At 40.4% G+C, this 19,229-nt stretch overlaps 1 protein-coding gene across 4 annotated transcripts in view; it reads left to right on the top strand.

The window, feature by feature from the left end:
• The window catches only part of DAAM1 (dishevelled associated activator of morphogenesis 1), a 162,837-nt gene that overhangs the window by 98,212 nt on the left and 45,396 nt on the right, over window positions 1-19,229 (top strand). For all 4 annotated transcript variants that reach the window (XM_026480400.4, XM_048220165.2, XM_057318728.1 and 1 more), the window contains 5 exons: window positions 10,601-10,672; window positions 15,908-16,002; window positions 17,848-18,181; window positions 18,789-18,899; window positions 19,019-19,122. In XM_026480400.4, coding sequence (XP_026336185.2) covers window positions 10,601-10,672; window positions 15,908-16,002; window positions 17,848-18,181; window positions 18,789-18,899; window positions 19,019-19,122 — 716 coding nt within the window. The remainder of the gene's footprint in view (window positions 1-10,600; window positions 10,673-15,907; window positions 16,003-17,847; window positions 18,182-18,788; window positions 18,900-19,018; window positions 19,123-19,229) is intronic.

Raw genomic sequence — 19,229 nt, 5'->3', positions numbered from 1 at the left:
TTAAATGGTCTTGGGCTCCAGAACAAACTATTAGGGAAGAGTGGTCGAGTATTATAGCTTTTTTTCTGGCTGGGCAATGGGAGGGAGGGATAAGGATCAGGTCTAAACTCACTTGAGCTCACAGCTCTCTGCCCTCCCCCCCCCCCCACTCAAATGAGCTGTGCAAGAATTCTTAGAAATACCCCAGCTATTCGTCCAACAAATTTCTGGGGAAGATAGAGGACCGGGTGTAACTGTGGGTATAAGGGGACAGGGTAGAGTGGTCTCAGTGGTTTCAAGTTAGAAACTCAGCCTCACAGCCAAGGCAAGGCAACGGAAACCAGAAGACTGAGGTGAAATGCTCAGGAGAGAGTAGGTGTTCTTGAGCAAGAGCTTTGGGCAAGACTGAGCATCTGGGAAATTTAGGCGCGAGGAGCCTGGAGCAGATAGAGTGTTAGTCATACAGCTTGGCTTCCGCATTGCATTTTTATAGATTGTGTCCTCTTCATCCAGGAAGTACTAGTCATGCATCTGTTATTCTGCTAGAGTGTAGTGATACTGAAATGGCGGGGGGGTGGGTGGGGGGGGGTGGGGGGTGGGGATGTACCAGAAGTTCTGGCTGTAGTGCTCTTCAGAGTGTTCTTCTTACCATCTCTGAGCTGTTTAAGAAATCTGAAAGATGTTTTTTTTTAAAAACTAGCCGCAGTACAATTAATTATGCCCTGATGACCATTTTTGCGTTCATTTACACATGCATAATTATATGTGCCTTTGCCTTTAGATTCTCTTTTGAACCTGTTGTAACATCTTATTAGTTCCCTCATTTATTAATGAGTTCAGCAAAATCTTTGACATCAGTTCATGCCATGATTTTACCTTTTAAAAATTACCCTTTATCAATATAGAATTGTAAACTTCAAGAATTGATAGAGAAGGGGCTAACTTATTTTAAATGCTCTGAGATCTTGAATAATATTTTAGACTGGAGTACATGATGTGATAGCGGGAAGCTCTCTGAGAAAATGTGCATCGTATGTGGATTCTAGTGAGCTTTTTTACGTCTGGAAAGAGCAGAGCTCAGGGTTCAGAAGAGGTGTTAAACTTCACACACATACAAGGAGGACATTTCTATGATGTTTGAAAGGGTGATGGACGGGAGAGAAGCAACGGCAGTGTAAGTGGAATCCAAACTTGAAAAGCAACGATCTCATAAATGAAGCTTAAACTTCCCAGAAAAGTTTCTCAGCAGCTAGTGAGCCTGGGTCCTATTCACCCTTCTCTAACTCTGTTAACGTACATTTGTGTTTCAGAGATTAAGCGTCCTCAATCTTATAATAATAATGACCTATTTTATTATTGGGTTTGTGGCCAATGTTGTTACAATACGTGTACTTAATGAAACATGAACTACACGTTTTACTGTGCTTCATGAGACATGTATCTTTTGTTCTAAGTCATAAATGTTATTTGTTGTGAACCATCAAGAAAGCAAGAACTTGCTGTGTTTCTTCTTGGGTAGATATTTTGGTCAGAAATCTTCCAGATGCCCTTTAGAGACTGTGTAGAGTTATGCATCACTGACATGTGAGCAGATCCCTTTCAGAGGAATTTAAATACATTTGTTGGAGTTATTTTTGCAAAAAGTAGACATGAGGGTGCGATAAACTTATGGAAAATTTGAGATTTATTTATGAATTGAGGAAGATAAACTTTTGCTATATAGCCAGTGGAGAATTTTTGGCTTGGTAAAGAGAAGACTTTGGGAGGACATAATAGCTTTATTCAAATTGTTTAAATATTTGCAGGGATATTGTTCATAGGAGAAATTAGACTTATTCCATGCAGTTCCCAAGGGCAAAACTAAGGCCAACAAGTGCTTGAAGTTACAAGGAGACATCTGTCAATTCAGTCTAAGGTGAATTTTCTAACAGTCAGTGAGGGTACTGGTTCCAAACATTTGTGGACTCTTTGAAGCCTTCTCTCGGAGAGTATAGGATCGATCACCTGCTGATGACCTTATATGAGGGACCTCTGTGAGGGAAAACTTGGACTAGGGTGTCTCTAGGGTGAGAGCCCTTGCTCTATAATCATGTGATGGCTTTCCTTAAAAACATACAGATGTTCTGCAGCACCGGGAAGAACGGGGAAGGAGATTTGCTCCTCTGACATGGTTCTAAATGCTAAATACGAAAGCCATTGTTACTGCAAGTCAGCCACCAGTCTTTCCAGAAACTGACTGACATTCTGAGGCTGAGGAGGAGGTGCTGGGTTTCCTGGCAGATGCAGAAGCTGCTGTTCTGTAACCGTTCTTTGTGTGGGCCCAGCCAGATTTGGGCAGCGAGTCCACTTGATGTGTAATTGTGGCAGTGGCCAAACAACATAACCAGATTGGCAGTCCTGGGGACCACATGACTGTCTTGAACTGTGACAACATAGGAATTATTTTTTGAAACCAACTGCCTCCCTTTGGCAAGCTTCAGATGTAGGGTATAGTTTTAGCCCACTGTGAGGGGCTGTAGGGAAGGCCGTTGAGAGGACTGAGCAAGCAGCCGTCTCAGCCATCCAGGCCTGCAGACCTGCTGCTGCTTCTCTTCCCAGTGAAAGAACAAGACAAAGATTTAGAGGCAAAAATCAGGATTTAAAAGACCAAATGATGCTATGCTATTTTAAAGACTTTATTTATGTATTTATGTATTTATTTATTTGAGAAAGAGAGAGAGACCAAGGGGAGTCGCAGAGGGGAAGGGAGAAAGAAACTCCCAAACAGACTCCCTGCTGAGCGCAGAGCCTGAGACGGGGCTCGATCTCAGGACCCTGGGATCATAACCTGAGCTGAAACCAAGCACCTGACGCTTAACCAGCTGAGCCACCCAGGTGCCCCTATGCTAATTTACAAAGTAGGATTAAACTGCTTTTCAAGGAGCAGTGAGCTTGGGAAGATGGTGGACTTTTCAGGCATGGTAAGTCCTGCTTCTTCTCTAGAACACAGTGCAGGCAAATTCCTCATACTTTGTGAGTTGATCCTAACTTACAGCTGGGGTTTCCTAGAGATAGAGTGACTTCCAGGAGAGGAGAAAACCTGGGAAATAATTGATGACCAAGTTCAAACTTTGATGCATTCCTGCTTCTTGAGAGCCAAGCTGGTTCTAGCACAGGGCGTGATGGCCTGTGGCCCATGGCCCAAATTCAGGCACTTAAATGTTTTTGGCAAATAAAGTGTTACTGAAACACGGCAGTACTCCTTCATGTAAGTGTTAGCTGTAGCCGCTTTCGCACTGTACAAGGGCAGAGTCGAGTAGTTGCAACAGACTGTGGTGGCCCACAAAGCCTAAGACACTTACCTGGCCCTTCACAGAAGAAGTTTGCCAACCCCTGGTCTGTCAGGCTGTTCCCTGCTTCACCGTGACTGTCCTTTGAGAAGATGCTGATTACACTATTGCGGAGCCAGAAGGGAAAGTCAGCAGAAGTTATCAGCAGGTCTTCCACAAAATATTTTTCCATCTTCCATCTGACCTCCTCTTCCTTCCCTGTTCCTTGGATACCTGTTCCTCAGCACCTATTTCCTGTCATTCACTTGAGTTTATCAGATGACATGCCCATCGGGGAGTCATACCTACTAGAATAAAATATTTTGGCCTGTCTGCCCCTTTGTCCTTAGTATTCTATAAAAATTCTAGGTACAGAGTAAATTTAGTTAACATCTAATGCATTCATTAGTATATGGGGCTGGGTCCATGAAAGACAAAATAGCACCGACAATTTAATGCCACAGGTAACTAGTTTGATCATTAACAAGGGGTGGGATCCCTTGACCCTATACACGATCACAGTTACCATGTTTTCTAGTACCGTTTTCTTCATAAATGGGGCAGTTTTTTATTATATTTAGTTGCCTTTGTCCTATAATAAAAATTATCAGAATGAATTTTACTTTGTATTATACTGAAACGGTGCCTTTCCGCTCTTGAAGTTCATTTAGTTAAACCTTAATATATCTCTACTATTTTTGAGTTAGTGGTACTATTATACATCGTTAGAGGATTTTTAGCCAACCTAGACAGTGAAAGGATGTGTCTTTCACAAGTATTATCTGAGAACCTCATAGGTTTGTAACAGCGAGCGTGGAGATTTATGGCTTTAGTTGGCCAAGTGCGTATTGCTTCAGCCTGTGATTTGTGGTCTAGTGAACAACCACAGAACATGTCCTTTGCAATTAATTGACCTTTGTAGAGCCTATTTTGGGTCTTACTAACAGCATCTGAAACTGAAGAGAAACGCTACCAGTTCTTACATATTATTACTTGGAAAATGATCCTATTAAAAATTTGCCCTGTGGTAATTTCAAAAGAAGTTATTCTTAAAGACTTAATTTTTAAACTGTGCTTTGAGTCTCACTGAAAAACTTCAGCTGTTACTTAAGAAATTGTTTGCCACACAAATATGTAAGTGGAAATTCTGAAAATTTTAGCATCCTTCAGGTACATAAATCTTAGTCCAAATCAAAATTCCTTTACATGAACATTTGATATTAGGGTTGTAGTGTGTTAGAGAAATAGAAAATCCAGTGAGAAAACAATAGCAAAATGTTTTCAAATTTTTGCTGTGGGGAACAGAGGGGTGCCCCAGGTGCAGAGAACAGAGACTTCCCAGGTGTTGCAGGATCTTGTTGACTTGATGCATTTCGTGTTATACAGAACATCTGAAAAAGTAAAGCGCTTGTCCTAACAGAATATACAGTGCTTTACAACTTCTGTTTTAACTGTGAGAATAGTGCATGTTCTTGGCAAAATAAAAGTTTGAATTATACAAAAGTTAGTAAGTAAAAGACCTACCCAGAGGTAGCCATTGTTGAATTTTCTTGTGTTTATTTCCAGAAATGTTTGTATGTTAAGTGTACATTTTTTTCCTACAGACGAGAAGTGATATTCGGAGGCATTCCTCCCTGCCCTGCCCACCCCCATACTATATTTGGTCATTTTGAATGTGATTACCTAATTCTCCTTCATTCTGTGTTACTGCTACAAAGTAATTTATTCAACCATCTCCCTTGCCCTGTATTTGTTCACTTTGTTACTTGCTAACTCAAACAGCACTGCAGTGAAAAAAGTGTAAATATATAATTGTGGGCTAACTTCCTGAAAGTAGACTTAACGGAGGGTCACAGGCTGTGTGTATGTTTTAAATTTGGGCAATTACTGCCAAATGTGTCTCCAAATTTTTACAGTCCTAGCGTGACAAGGACTTAGAATGGCCATAGCTGGAGATTCTGAAATAGTATCCTTATCCTCTGAAATAGATACTAACATGTATCAAGCATGCTCTGTGTGTATTGTTCTCGGTGCTTTCTGTACTTGTAATAGCCTATTAAATCCTTATACTGACCCTGTGAAGTAGGCACCCATTTTACAGATAAAGGAAACTAAAACTGGGTCACATAGCAAGGTTACCTAACTTGCCTGCTTGTAAGTAGTGAGTGGCTGAGGATTCAAATATGTGTCTGTTGATGGTGATAGAAAAAGGAGAACACAGCCAGCTTGGATTGGTAGAGAGAGGTAATTATGACGTGAGAGACAGAAGTCTGGGACATAGCTGTGAACGTTTACCTCGGAAAGAGTACAAAGAAATAATACAACATTTATTCTCATGGGAAAAGTGATGTTGAGAAAAATAAATGCGCCCTTGTCCATTTAAAAAGAATCGGGAAGGATCTCTTAGAATTTTTTTCACTAGCCGCTGACCAGAGATTTGGAATGAAAAATGTGCCAGTTGAAAATGAGGCCAAGTTAGAAAAACTATGTATTTCTTTATCTTCTGAATGAGTTGGTTAGTTAAAGCCTGATTTAAAGGGGAAAAAAAGTGAATGTTCTTGAAGGTCCCTTGTGCTATACCAGTTTCCTCTTCTAGCAAAAGGGTTTTTATTTTGTTTTGTTTGTTTCTTCAGAACTTGAGATAATGGGAACAAAATACATAATAAGAAAAGAGCTTCAAACTAGTTAGTACAGGCTGAAAGCAAAGTGAAATGTCAGAGCCTCCATCCAGCAGGAAGTTTTGTCCACCAATATTCTCTTATTCATGACTATCAACCTACCAAGGAAATAGCATGAGTTGGATTAGAGAAATAGTAAAATTAATGTTGGGTTTTTTCCCCTCTCCAATTACCTTATAAAAGAAGTAGGTGTTGAAAGTTAAGTGTTTTGTAATTGAGTCACTGAACACCGTAAATTAAAAACAACAACAACAATCATTGATTTTAGAAATTGGGCCCTCAAACTGAGGACAGTACACACTGGTTTTCCATGACACCTCACTATTAGAGTTTAATCGAATCTTAGAGCTTATAGGGACTTTAGAAACAGTCTGGTCTTGCCCACTCAATTTGGAGAGAGAAGAATGAGGCCCAGAGGTACTCAGACTTACCAAGAAATGCCAATTGAGTAAACCAAAAAGTAAGTTCTGGAATCTCATCTTCAGATGGCCAATCTGGTCTTCTTTCCACCATCCCATCGCTCTGAAAATCAGTGATATTTGCAAATATTATCTCAAAACAGTAATCAGAAAATTTAACAACATAAAATGTTTGTGTCAGATCAGTGCTAATTAAATAGACCTAAAGATAGGCATATAAACATACATGTTTATAACATTTTTAAAAGGAATCAAAACTAGATTTTAATATGAATTAACCATTCTGTAAGTAGAATGAAAAAGGATTTAATGTGATTGCTAGAATTTGTATTCTCATAGGGCAAAACCTTCTCTAGGTGTCATTTAGTGTTACCCACAGTCTGTTTTAAAAGAAGGAAAAATGGCTTTTTTTAAAGACTAGAATGAAGCTAATATTCTTGCTTGCTAGAGAAAAGTTCTAATGGAATTGGTCAAGGCAGTAGTCAAAAGCAGGGTTAGATGTGTACGGTTTAGGGAGGGATTTGTTTGCAGTTCCAGCGTCCAGAAGTACTCAGTGCTATTAGCTCATCTTCAAGGGCTCTTGAGAAATCCCCATGAAGGTGGCTGTTAGACAAGTGTATAGCAGAACAGGAGGACAGGTTAGGGAAAAGTGTCGTAAGTGCTGTCTGTATGCACACACATATATATAGATATATGAAAGTCTACAGAAAAAGTCTAGAGAAGAGGGATCAGAGGTCATCCAAGTAAGACATCAGACTTAGAATAATATTCAGAATTAGAATAATATTCAGAAATGTTGAATGTAGCAAAAATAGCAATAAAGGTTTAGGGAAAAGCAAACTCATTTTTGGCCACTAACCATGTTTGAGTTTCTTATACAGTAAAGTGGTTAAGAGTGAAAGGCCAGCTTTGCACTTACTGTATATTGCTTGTGATTAATCTGAGGTCTAAGGGAAAAGGTTGCCCCGATTCTTTCCCACTGCCTCTGAATTTCTGGCGGGATGACCTTTGGCAACTCACCGGTCTTCTCTTTGCCTCTGTTTCCTCCTCACTGACATGAGTGAAGTAATGGCGGCTACCTCATGCGGTGGACGACTCGAGGAGCGCAGTGCTTAGAACAATGTTTGACGCATCGTAAGCTATGAATGTGTTAGCTATTGCTGTTGCTTCCATTACAACTAATGCAGTCTATACAATCTTGTTTATTTTTCCACTTGTTTATGCGTAACAAAATAGAGGGGAGGCAGATGGCTCAAAGAATAACACATGTTACAGGCTAGTAACACATAGGACCCAGTTGCTTTCCAGGAATATCAGACATGTTGACTTTCATCGTGCTGAGTCTTCCCCTCAGCATGTCTCGGTGTCCAGTGCTCTTTAGGGGACCTCCCCCCACCCCCTGAGAACAATTGCATTCACCTATTTTTGGCCTGTGGCTCTGCATAACTACAGACTCCAGCAGCCACACAAAGTAGGAGCAGAGAGTTGAGTCACAGATGTTTCACTTGGCTACTGGAGCACACATCTGTATAGAAGGACCAGGATTGTACAGAGGAAACTGGAGACACATTGCCAAAATGAAGAACTCTGAGGATCACCCCTAGGAATATAGTGATAACAGTACTTTTATGAGAAGCTTTTACATACGTTAGCTCATTTGATTTTCTCAGCACTGAGGCATGTGAAATAAAAATGAAGCCTTTTCCCTGTTTTGACTACAGTATCTAGGTCTACTCTTAATATGTTTACATTACTAAAGCATTTCCAAAGTGCAAAGATTTCTCTCTATGTACTAATCTTCGGCTTCTAAAATGATCTCCTGTTCTGTTAACCGTGACTATTAAGCTTACAATAGACAGGCTCTCAGGGGACTCCAGACACGGGACAGGATTTTGTTGTAGGTTTGGAAACTTGCCGTAGTTTGAGGGACTAGAAAGATCTGGCACCTTCTATTTGATTTTATAGGTTCAAATACCATTGGTGATCACTGGGTTTTGGCTTGCTGAATACATCAGTAACAGCAGGGTTTTGCTAACTTGAATACTCCATTTTAGGAGGAGAGAAGGGTTCAGCATTTCCACGGCCATTGTAGCTACTTTATTAACATGTTAAATAATAACCAAGGACTGTTGTAAAAACTCATCAGGTTTCCTAAGCTTTTTAAAACCATGCAAGTGTAATGCAGTCCAACTTCAAAGCAGCTGCTGTAGCCGTTGTCCCCATCATCTGGCTCGTTCAGTCTCCCGATGAAATTCGTGCAGCTGCTGGAGTTCAGATACCTGGTACTGACGGCTTTTAAGGCACCATAAGCACTCATTAGTTTGCCTGCTTTTTGTGACTACTTAACGAATAGTTTTGAAATTACGTCTTTTTTATCTCACTGCATTAGACCTGCCTAGAAGATTTGCTTAGAAAAAGTGTTTTTGAGGTAAAATAGGGCTGAAGTTAAAAGCCCCACCTTGAAACTGCTATCCCAAAGATTAGGATTCTGACATCTGTAAATAGGTAGTAACTACTTCATTGTCTCATAGCAGCTACGTGTACCAGCCCAGCATCTTTTCCAAGGGGACAGGGGGTATCAGTTGTACTGAAGTGCTCTCTGAATGTGAAACTAGAGAATACCGAAGTTTTCCTCTTCGAGTCTATTTGATCACACAAATGACTCCTAGCCACATAGGTGTGCAAACATGCCTGGAAAGCTCCAACTACAATGCCATCTTCTGAGGGACTCAGTGTTCACACGGAGCAGAAGCTGCAGCCTGCTGGTTTGGGGGGAAGATGAGGGTTCAGGCTGGGGGCTGTTATCCACAGAAGCCCTGAGGGCCCTGGTGCTGGCTCCAGGTCACCCTGTTTTGTAAGACGAAACACTGGCCAGAGCGGTTTAGGAAGGGGTTCCTGAATTCCTGGGGTTCCAGTTCCCGTCAGCTCAGATGCATTTCTCAAATCCGCAGTCTGTCACAGCACAAGGGCTAGGCCTGTGAGTAGTGTGTTCGTTTCACTGCCTTCCATCCGGTGTCAGGCTTTATTCTACCTTTTCATCTGAAGCAGTACCTAGTTTTGGTTACATCAAATGAAACCCTTCAATATTTTTACTGTCTTTTGGAGTTTGAATAAACTAACTAAAATAGTCTAATTAACAACTGGCCAAATCCTGTGGTCATTTTTTAAGACAATTTTCCTTCTTTTGTGGATTTCATCCAAACATATAGTTGAGCGATGCTGCCCTCAGTGCAACACAGGGCCTGGAGATCCTTTGTCCTCACAACAAACACTGTGCCCTTCCCAATATTGTTGTGCCCCCAAGGAAAACAAGATTATACCACGGTGTGGCTAAGTTCCCATTTAAATTCCCCTTTATAGTCAATAATACTACAACGACTTTTTTTTTTTTTTTTTTTTTTTAGAGAGAACGAGAGTGAGTGGCCAGCTGGGGTGGAGGTGGGGGTGGAGGGGCAGAGGGAGAGAGAGAATCTTAAGCAGGCTTCATGCCCAGGGCAGAGCCTGATGCGGGGCTTGATCTCATGACCTGAGCTGAATCAAGAGTTGGAGGCTTAACCAACTGAGCCGCCCAGGTGCCCCTAGTGTAGTATCAACTTTTATGGTGACAGATGGTAACTAGATTTATTGTGGTTGCCATTTTGTATTATATATAAATATCACATCACATGTTGTACCCCTGAAACTAATACAATATTTTATGTCCATTGTTCTTCAGTTTTGTTTTTTTTTTTTAAAGATTTTATTTATTTATTTGACAGAGAGAGAGACAGCCAGCGAGAGAGGGAACACAAGCAGGGGGAGTGGGAGAGGAAGAAGCAGGCTCATAGCGGAGGAGCCTGATGTGGGGCTCGATCCCAAAATGCTGGGATCACGCCCTGACCCGAAGGCAGACGCTGAACCGCTGTGCCACCCAGGCGCCCCTGTTCTTCAGTTTTTTAAAACTATAAATTAAAAAATGATAAAATAATAGATTCCCTTTGATCCGTGGTTCAGAAAATGTCCCCTTTGTCACACCTAACTCTATAGCACTGTCTTGTCCCTAGGTAAGTGAACGGTCTGATGATAGGGCCAACATTTGAAGACAAATATCTTCTATCTCACTGTCTTCTGATGGCTTATATAGGCCATTGTCTAGATGCTCTGAAAGTCGGATGTGCTTATGGCCATTGTGTGTATGTATCTGGTGGTATATTACTCTTTTTTGCTTTCTGTTTAGGACCAGGAAGAAAACAAAGGAGCAACAAGCTGGCCTGAATTCTACATTGATCAGCTGAATTCCATGGCTGCTGTAGGTATACTTTCTGTTCAGTGGCACACAGCTTAAAATGCAAATTTAGCACACAACTGCAGAATCAGTTCACTTGAGGAAGAACTACCAAACGTCATTATCTTTCAAACTCCAATCCAAACACTCGGGGGGGGGGGGGGGGGCAGGAGTGGTACTTGGCAAAATGATTTTTTCCAGTATGTCTTACATAAAATCAGCACACACTAAAATATACATGAGTTTAATGTTATAAGAGGAAATGTAATCTTAAATCTGGCTTATGTTCAGCTTTAACTTGCAATTGCTCTTACCAGTCATTTGGAGCGTTGTTATGGCAGTACCGTTCTACAAGTTAATACTATTTTGAAATAATACAATGAAACTATTCCTTCACTGTTAGCCTCCCATTCTCCTCTTCACCTAGGACTTGCTTAGTTCCTGGATTCTTGATTTTACAGGGCAGCCAGGTGCTCTTTTACTCCTATAAATAACAAAGGGAGTTTATGGAATAAGTGGTAAATAAAAGACATAATAGTTATGCTGAGATGTCCTTGGGAAATCTTTGCTTACGTAATTGCTTAAAATGTATTTTCAGTGCCTAAAATATGCATTCTGATCACATGGGTTTCTGTGAATGTCAGCATTCTGAGCACCTTGACGGGCACCTATTGATCCAGCTAAAATATGCAGTGGAAAACAAGTCATCAGCCTTTGAGCCTTAGTAACTAAAGTCCTATTCATGTAGATAAAAATTGGCGATTGCCCCTGGTGCAGCAGTCTTTGCCTCTGTGGGTACGCTCATTATTTTAAGATCACTCTGTTAGATTCAACTTTGAGTTTATAATACCCAAGCAAGATGGTAGCTTCCATAATAAATACTTTTCTCTACCTCTTCCTCTTCTTCCTTCCCCAGGTCCTTTTTGGTGAATTAGCTGCTTAACACTTAAGGCAAACATTTTTTTAAAAAACATTGTCTAGTATTTTGCTGCTGCTGCAAAAGTTAAAAATTGATTAGAGTATGTGAGTCACTCACACTTTTACTAAACTTTCAGAAACGTTGGCTTTTAGTAACTTCCTCTTTTCTAGCTTTTTCTTTGAAGATGCTTCTTCTGTTCCACAATGAATAATAAACAGCCTAGTAAATGTGGACAGGACTGTATAAATTATAGAAGAAAGTGCATAAGCTTTTGCCCTGGGGATTTCTAGTCTAAAAGCACCGCAGAAAATAGCATCCAAAGCCTCCTTGTACAAGGCATCCTACACAATGGCAAAGATGAGAAAAGGGTGATCTCACCATTTGTATGAATACGTTAGCAAAGTGTGGGGCTTGTGACGACCATCAGGGATTTTTCTATGGACAGCCTAAGCAATAATAACTTAGAGCCATTTACATTTCCTGCGTGTGAAGGTTAAGTTCTCAATTCTTGTTCCTGGCTGTTAGGGGGAAAAAAAGCTGCAGGGCAGGCCATCTCTCTTTCTAATTAAGTCAGCATTGTTTGATGTTACAAGGGAAGTTGCCTCTTCGTTAATGAATTCACTTCTATAAATGGAGAAGTGCTAAATACTATGGCATTTTCTTTTCATCAAATTTTGGGAGCAGTTAGGTTAATTTGTCCTTTAGTGACTTAACCCCTGCCTTGTATAGAGTCAGCCTGGCTCATTTCCTGCACAGGACGGTCTGCAATGTGCCAGTGTGAGGCACTTCTTTACGAGTCTCCTTTCTCCTTCGGCCAGCATCTTGGACACCCCCGTGCTGCATTCATGAGTCATCTACATTTTAATTATATTTGCTTCCTCATCCGAAATCCTTTCCAGGAGTATCTCAAGGCAATTAAATTGTCAGTCACTCAGCTATTCTCTGTGTTTAGCACCTAACAAAGCTTCCAATGCTCCTTTAAGGACAGAGCTGGCCTCTTTCTGGGGTTAACGGTGAAATGCAGTAACAACTCCAGAGTTAAGGAGACCTCAGAACTCCTGCATGTGTAAAGAACAAGGAGGTCTGATGAGACCAAAAACCTATGCTGAATTTTTTGTTGTTCTCACCAAATCGGTTACCCTGTCCTGTTGTTTGGGCTGATCTCTCTGCTCACTGCCTTGGAGGTTTCCCCGTGTCACACAGCACAGAGCCCGGGACATTGTCTCCAGGGACTGGAAAGACCTACAGTTCCTCCACATCCTTTCCTGGCCGGCAGGTCAGCTTGCGCTCTCTAGCTCAGGGATCTGTCGAGGGGCGTCTGTCCACATTGTTCTTGTCCTTTGTGTTCAGCATCATGAGCCACCACTGCTCCTGAGCGTGGAGCATGTGACAGGCAGTGTAACAGGCACTTTACGTGTTGTTTTAAATCCTTCCCAGCACCCCGTGCTAGAAGTGCTGTTCATAGATAAGGAGTCTGGGACTTGGAGAAAGGTTACCTTGCCCAAGGTCATCTAATTAGGAGCAGTAGAGCTGGAATTTAAACCTATCAGTCTGAGCTCAAAGATTCCATTCTAATTTGTCTCTCACTCAGTTTTTAAAACCCTTTGGCAAGTGAAAGAGGCCTGGTCATCCCACCCCCAACTCCCGACTTTCCTGAGGTGGGGCAGGCCTCTCTTTTCTTTACTGCCTCCAGAGTCTGATGCGCAGTCCAGGTTGAGAACTGCGGCACTCAGTGGTCTGTGAAGCCATTAGTGGAACAAGTTCAGTTACTTTACTAAGCTGCTTAACAAGAATGCTTTGTTCGTTAAAGGACCCCGGAGTGATCTGTTAGCTTTTAAAGAGTAAAAAACAGTATAATAAAAAAGTACAGCCCAACGGGTTCGAGAAGGACCTGGGCTTCCTTTGCATGTGGCTTCTCCGTGTGCTCTCAGGGAGGAAGAAGAATGTAAGGGGAAGTTCAGTGTGCTTAGCTGACTGGCTTATTGATTTCACACCAGTGAAATGTTTCAAATAGGAGCTTAGCTCCAGACTCCCAGACAGGAGTGATTTCTGTGCCCACTTTCTCTCTCTCTCTCTCTCTCTCTCTCTCTCAGACCTGCATGTCCAGTGTGCACCTTAGTAGCTTTTATCAGAAGATGCTCTGCCAGGAGACACTTTGTCCTTGGCCCGCGTCTCAGGTGAGCGGGTATTTGCTAAGTGCATAGAGCGCCCAAGGAGGCCACCGCAAGCCTGGCCTATATATGCCGAGGTGCATACTGGATGGTTGGCCTAGCAGCTATCTTTAGAAAGATAGGCGTGTCTCCTTTTTCTGCAAAAGCTGCAAATCAAGGCTTCTTCCTGAATGTAAAGCTTGAAAACTTTAAACTTCATATAATTATTTTTATTTTGAAAAGTCACATTAGAATATCACGTTCATCTGCATATCCTCAGTTTTCTCAGTAAAACAAACACAATCTTTGATTCAAATCTAATTGTATCACATACATAAGAGTGTGTTGCCTCTATTTTGAAAGGAAGGTAATGTCCTTACACTGGGAAAGGAAATTCTAATTCAATTTTCTTGACTTTCCGTAACTCTCCCAGCTCCACTAGCGAAAGACTTAATGTAGTCCGTCTTTATTCAGATGGTCCACCCTCCCCAACGTTGTTAAAAGAATAAATACGTACATCCTTCTTTGGCCTTAGTGAGCCTGAATAAGAAATGTGTGTCTTTAATTGGCGTATAGTTTTGTGGGATTAAGCTTAGGAACAAGCAGTGATGTTTGTGAATGGCTTGGTTCTGAGCTGCAGATTCAAAGAGAATGCTTCAGAGTCTGACTGAGTTCAGCTGTGCCATAGGAGATTCAACATACTTGGCTGGATTTGGGCTGAATTTTCCAGGGAATGGGTCTCACAGAGCCGTGAAGAAATTTATTTCTGCACACAGCTTCTTCCCCTACTGTCCTCTGGTCACAGCTGTCCAGGCGCATCACCAACAAGAGGACTGTGTCAGCAGAAACAATAACACATTTGAAAAATAAGACTTTACCGATTTTTATTTCAGTTGCCTTAAATGATACTGATATATTTCTTTGTTTGGTGCTTTAACCTTCCTAATTGTGAAGTCAAATTTAGGTTTTAGTTAACATGTAGTTACTTAATACTGATACTATGAACTTGAAAAGATGAAGTAAAGTCACCCTTTGATGATTTACGGTCCTGAAAGAAAGGGGGAGACTGGATCATTGAGACACAGGGATAAGAACCAAGCTTTTTTTTTTCTTTTTCCCCAATACCCCAGTCTTTTTTCCAGCCATGCATTTTATCAGAATTGGTAGCAGGTAAGGAGACTGAGATGAGAATAGCACGCGTTCAGAATAGGATGATGGCAAGGGACCAGTGGTTCTGTGGGTGGAGGCCCCTGAGGCCATTAAGACTTGAGGATACTTTCAGTGCAACTAGGTGATCATGGGCTCAAATGAATGGAAAAGACTTTTTCACAAATGTAAACCATACTAACATCCATGACTGTAATGTCAGCTGAGATCTGCTTTCTTAGAGCGTTCTTTTTCAGAGTACGGCCCGTAGACCTGTAGCATGAGCACTGCGTGGAAACTAGTCAGAAATGCAACATCGTGGTCTTTACTCCAGACTTGCCAAATCAGAACCCTCATTTTAACAAGATCCCCAGGAGATTCGTGCCCACATTAAAGTTCGGGAAGTGCTGCCTAACAGATCCCTGGGTAGGGAGGGTGTAAGCACCACCCCATCCCTCACACACACACTCCACAGCCTAATTTCCAAACGATGTTGAATCATTTCTAAAACTTAAGTATTTACTCTGAAGGAATTGTCCATCTTAGTATCACGTCTGATTTGATTGTTCTTGTTAAATAATTTGATGTAACACAAAGTGTAAAAGATTCTACTTTTCTGCTTAAGGATTACACAAACTGCCTTGGTGTGATAGTGTGATAATGTTATTAACTTTAGTTGCCAGAATGCTGTGTTTAACTGCAGATCCAATCCTCTTTCTATCAAATATAAATAGTAATATCTTCATCAGAGTGTAGTTATAGAGTAGTTATACAACTATAGCTGGACAAGTTAATCTCTACTGAAGATTTCTAAACATTTCTTAAAGCCGTATCTAAATTTTGAAAGAACTTTCAGTAGAGATAACAAATCTGGGATTCTTAGTACTTTTGCTCTGTATTTTGGTTTTATAATAATTGTAGTCATAGATTTTTGATTGCTTATTTGTATTAAAAGTGATAATAGCATGTAATCTGTGGGCTTGTCTTGCTTGTACCCTAATTAAATCATAGAATTAAGAGGTAACTTCAGTTTTCTTTGCATAGAGAAAATCTCTCCTGGCTTTGGAGAAGGAAGAGGAAGAAGAGAGAAGTAAAACTATAGAGAGTTTGAAGACAGCACTAAGGACAAAACCAATGAGGTAATTCTTTCCTGGGTAGCATGTATTACTTTCTCTCTCTCTTTCTCTCTCTCTTTTTTTTCTATCCTTTCTTTCTTCCTTCTTTCCTACCCTACTTTCTTCTTTTTTCTGCAATAGCTAAACTTTCAAGGAAGTCTTAAATTAAAAGCATTCACTTGAACCATGGATGAAATACTTAAATCATAGAACATTCAATAAATTGATTTTCTTCTATTAAAAGATATGCAGACAGCTATTAAAATGGCTAAATTTTAAAAAGACAGAGACTAGCAAGTGTTGTTGCTGATGTGGAGAAATTGCAACCCTTGCACATTGCTGGTGGGAATGTAAAATGGTGCAACCGCTTCGGAAAACAGTTGGACAGTTCCTCAGAATGTTAAACACAGTGTTGCCCTATCATCTGTCAATTCTTCTCGATATATAGCCGAGGGAACAGGAACGTTCATGTTAACAGTATTCATAATGACCAAAAAGTGGAAACAACCCAAATTCTATCAGCGAATGAATGGATAAATAGAATGTGATATATCCATACAATGAATTATTATTCGGCCCTAAAAAGGAATAGACTATTGATACATGCTACAACATGATGAGCCTTGAAAATATTTATGCAAAGCGAAAGAAGCCAGATAAAAAAAGACAACATATTGCATGATCCCATTTATATAAAATGTCCAGAAAAGACCAATCCATACAGACAGAAAGATTAGTGGTTGCTTAGGGTTGGGGTGGGGGAAATGGTCTTTTGGGGATGACTAGAGTGTTCTGAAATCAGATGATGTCGGTGGTTGCACAGCTCTGTGAATATCACTGAATTGTACATTTGAAAGTATGAATTTTATGACATGTGAGTTATATCTCAATAAAGCTGTTACTTAAAAAAGATGGGCAGTCACTCTCCACTGTGTGTCTCCCACACCTTCATTTTCCTTTAATTAGTCTTTAAGGTTTGATGGGATGTTGGGGTGCTTACAGGTACATTTCATTAACACAGGAGCTATGAATGAAGCCAACTGATTTAACCAGCTGGGCTATATCTGCATTGTGTGACTGCATGAAATGGCTGGAAAATAAAGATTTCCTTTTTTTTATTTGACTATAAAATGCTAACTAAGAAAAATCTATTGATTTATCAAAAATTCTATACAGTTGTATGACAGAGATTTTTTAGCCAGCCCTAACTACATCAGTATTTCCCTATTTGTGTGTGTTTTGCATTCTCAGATGTATCCAAGACTAAGTAAGTCTGGAAGTTTCTGGAGTAGTAATATAAACAAGTTATGTTACTTCTGAAATACTCAGAGCTTCACACGTATATATGCATCATGAATTATTCTCATTGATCAACTTTACAGTAAAAAAGTGCCATAGATATCAATTAACATGCAGTAACAAAGGCTTGCTTTTGTTTTGTTTTAGCAATTTAGCTTAAGGATGCTCTTTGACTTTCATTGATATAGGTCAGTGGTCAACATAAAGGTGCTTAGGGGCTGGATGCTATAATAACATAGGATCAGCAGATGACTTTAGCTTAAGACACATATTCTGTGTGTCTTCTTGTTCCTGATTTACTGCGGTTGTGTGATCTGTTCATTGGTTCTTTGTATTGGTTGAGATTTGTTTATCTCATAGAGATAATTTCACATTTCTGGTAGACCTGACCATTGGGTTTGTGCCGAGGAAGAGGTCAGGAATTAAGAAGACTTCATCCACGTAGGTCTTTGGTACTTCAGGAAATACATCTTCCTTTCTCCTGCTCCTGCAAAACTTATCCATTAAGGGCTGTTAGAGAATTCCAAAGAGACCTAAGTCTGATCTATTTTAACCTTCTTCTCCTACCAGGTTTGTAACCAGATTCATTGACTTGGATGGCCTGTCATGTATTCTCAACTTTCTAAAGACCATGGACTACGAGACCTCAGAGTCTCGAATACATACCTCTCTCATTGGCTGTATAAAGGCACTAATGAACAACTCTCAAGGTCGGGCTCACGTCCTAGCTCACTCTGAGAGTATTAATGTGATTGCTCAGAGTCTGAGCACAGAGAACATTAAAACGAAGGTGGCCGTACTGGAAATCTTGGGCGCCGTGTGTCTGGTTCCTGGGGGCCACAAGAAGGTTCTACAGGCCATGCTGCACTACCAGAAGTACGCCAGCGAAAGAACCCGATTTCAGGTGGGCACGCTCGCTCTTCACTTTCTCATCTACCCCTTCTGACAGGTGCTTTCCTGGCCCCAAAGGGGGAACATAACTTGAGATTTCCCTCTGTGGTGATGACTCTTCAAGTATTTCCTTCCTCTTGGGTTTTAGTACCAGAATAAAATATGCTTTCCATAGTTGATCAACCTGGGATTTTAGATTTACTGAACTTGAAAATGTGGCCCTGCTTCCTGCACATGATAGAGCACATATCTTTTGAGTCCACTAAATGCAGTGTTCCCTGAAAATTTTACAGGTTACCATTCTTGATTTAGTATCAGTATGAACAGTGAGATTATGTCACCATATTTATACCCAAATATAAAAAGCAAGCCAGGTCAATAAAGCACAGTCTTTTGTACTTTATATACATGTATAAATGAACATAGGTGATGTAGGAATTTTGAAAGTAGAATTTTTTGAAGTAATTTTAAGAGAAATAAAAGGTGGCTTTCTATGGATCCATGTAGTTCTGACTAAACATAAGATTTAAAAAGTTTACTTCTGAGTATAAAAATTAATAAAATGAGTATAAGATTAGTCATGATTCAGTCCTTTGTTTTTATGTTTGTATCCTTGGTAGACGTTAATTAATGACTTGGATAAAAGCACAGGGCGGTATCGAGATGAAGTGAGTCTCAAGACTGCCATCATGTCCTTCATCAATGCAGTGCTAAGCCAAGGCGCAGGAGTGGTAAGAACCTTCTGTACTACTCTTGAAAACATGTATCATTAAAGAATAATCTTTTTAAAGAAGACTTCTATGTAGTCCAAAAAGCATAAATATGTATTTTATCACCCTTTCACTTTCAGGAAAGTTTGGACTTTAGACTTCATCTTCGCTATGAATTTCTGATGTTAGGAATTCAGCCTGTAATAGATAAATTAAGGGAACATGAAAATTCAACATTAGATAGGTAAGTCAGACTGTTGTCATCTGAGATAGTTCATGCTTTCTCCGTGTACGTAGTGCCTGTGAATTGCATGTGACCTTTCTGTACCATAAGGAGCTGGCCCCTGAATA

The sequence above is a fragment of the Ursus arctos genome, unplaced genomic scaffold (genome assembly GCF_023065955.2).
Source record: "Ursus arctos isolate Adak ecotype North America unplaced genomic scaffold, UrsArc2.0 scaffold_25, whole genome shotgun sequence".
NCBI classification, from domain to species: domain Eukaryota; kingdom Metazoa; phylum Chordata; class Mammalia; order Carnivora; family Ursidae; genus Ursus; species Ursus arctos.
The sequence above is the reverse complement of the archived record's forward strand: the minus strand, read 5'-3'. Positions and strand labels throughout refer to the sequence as shown.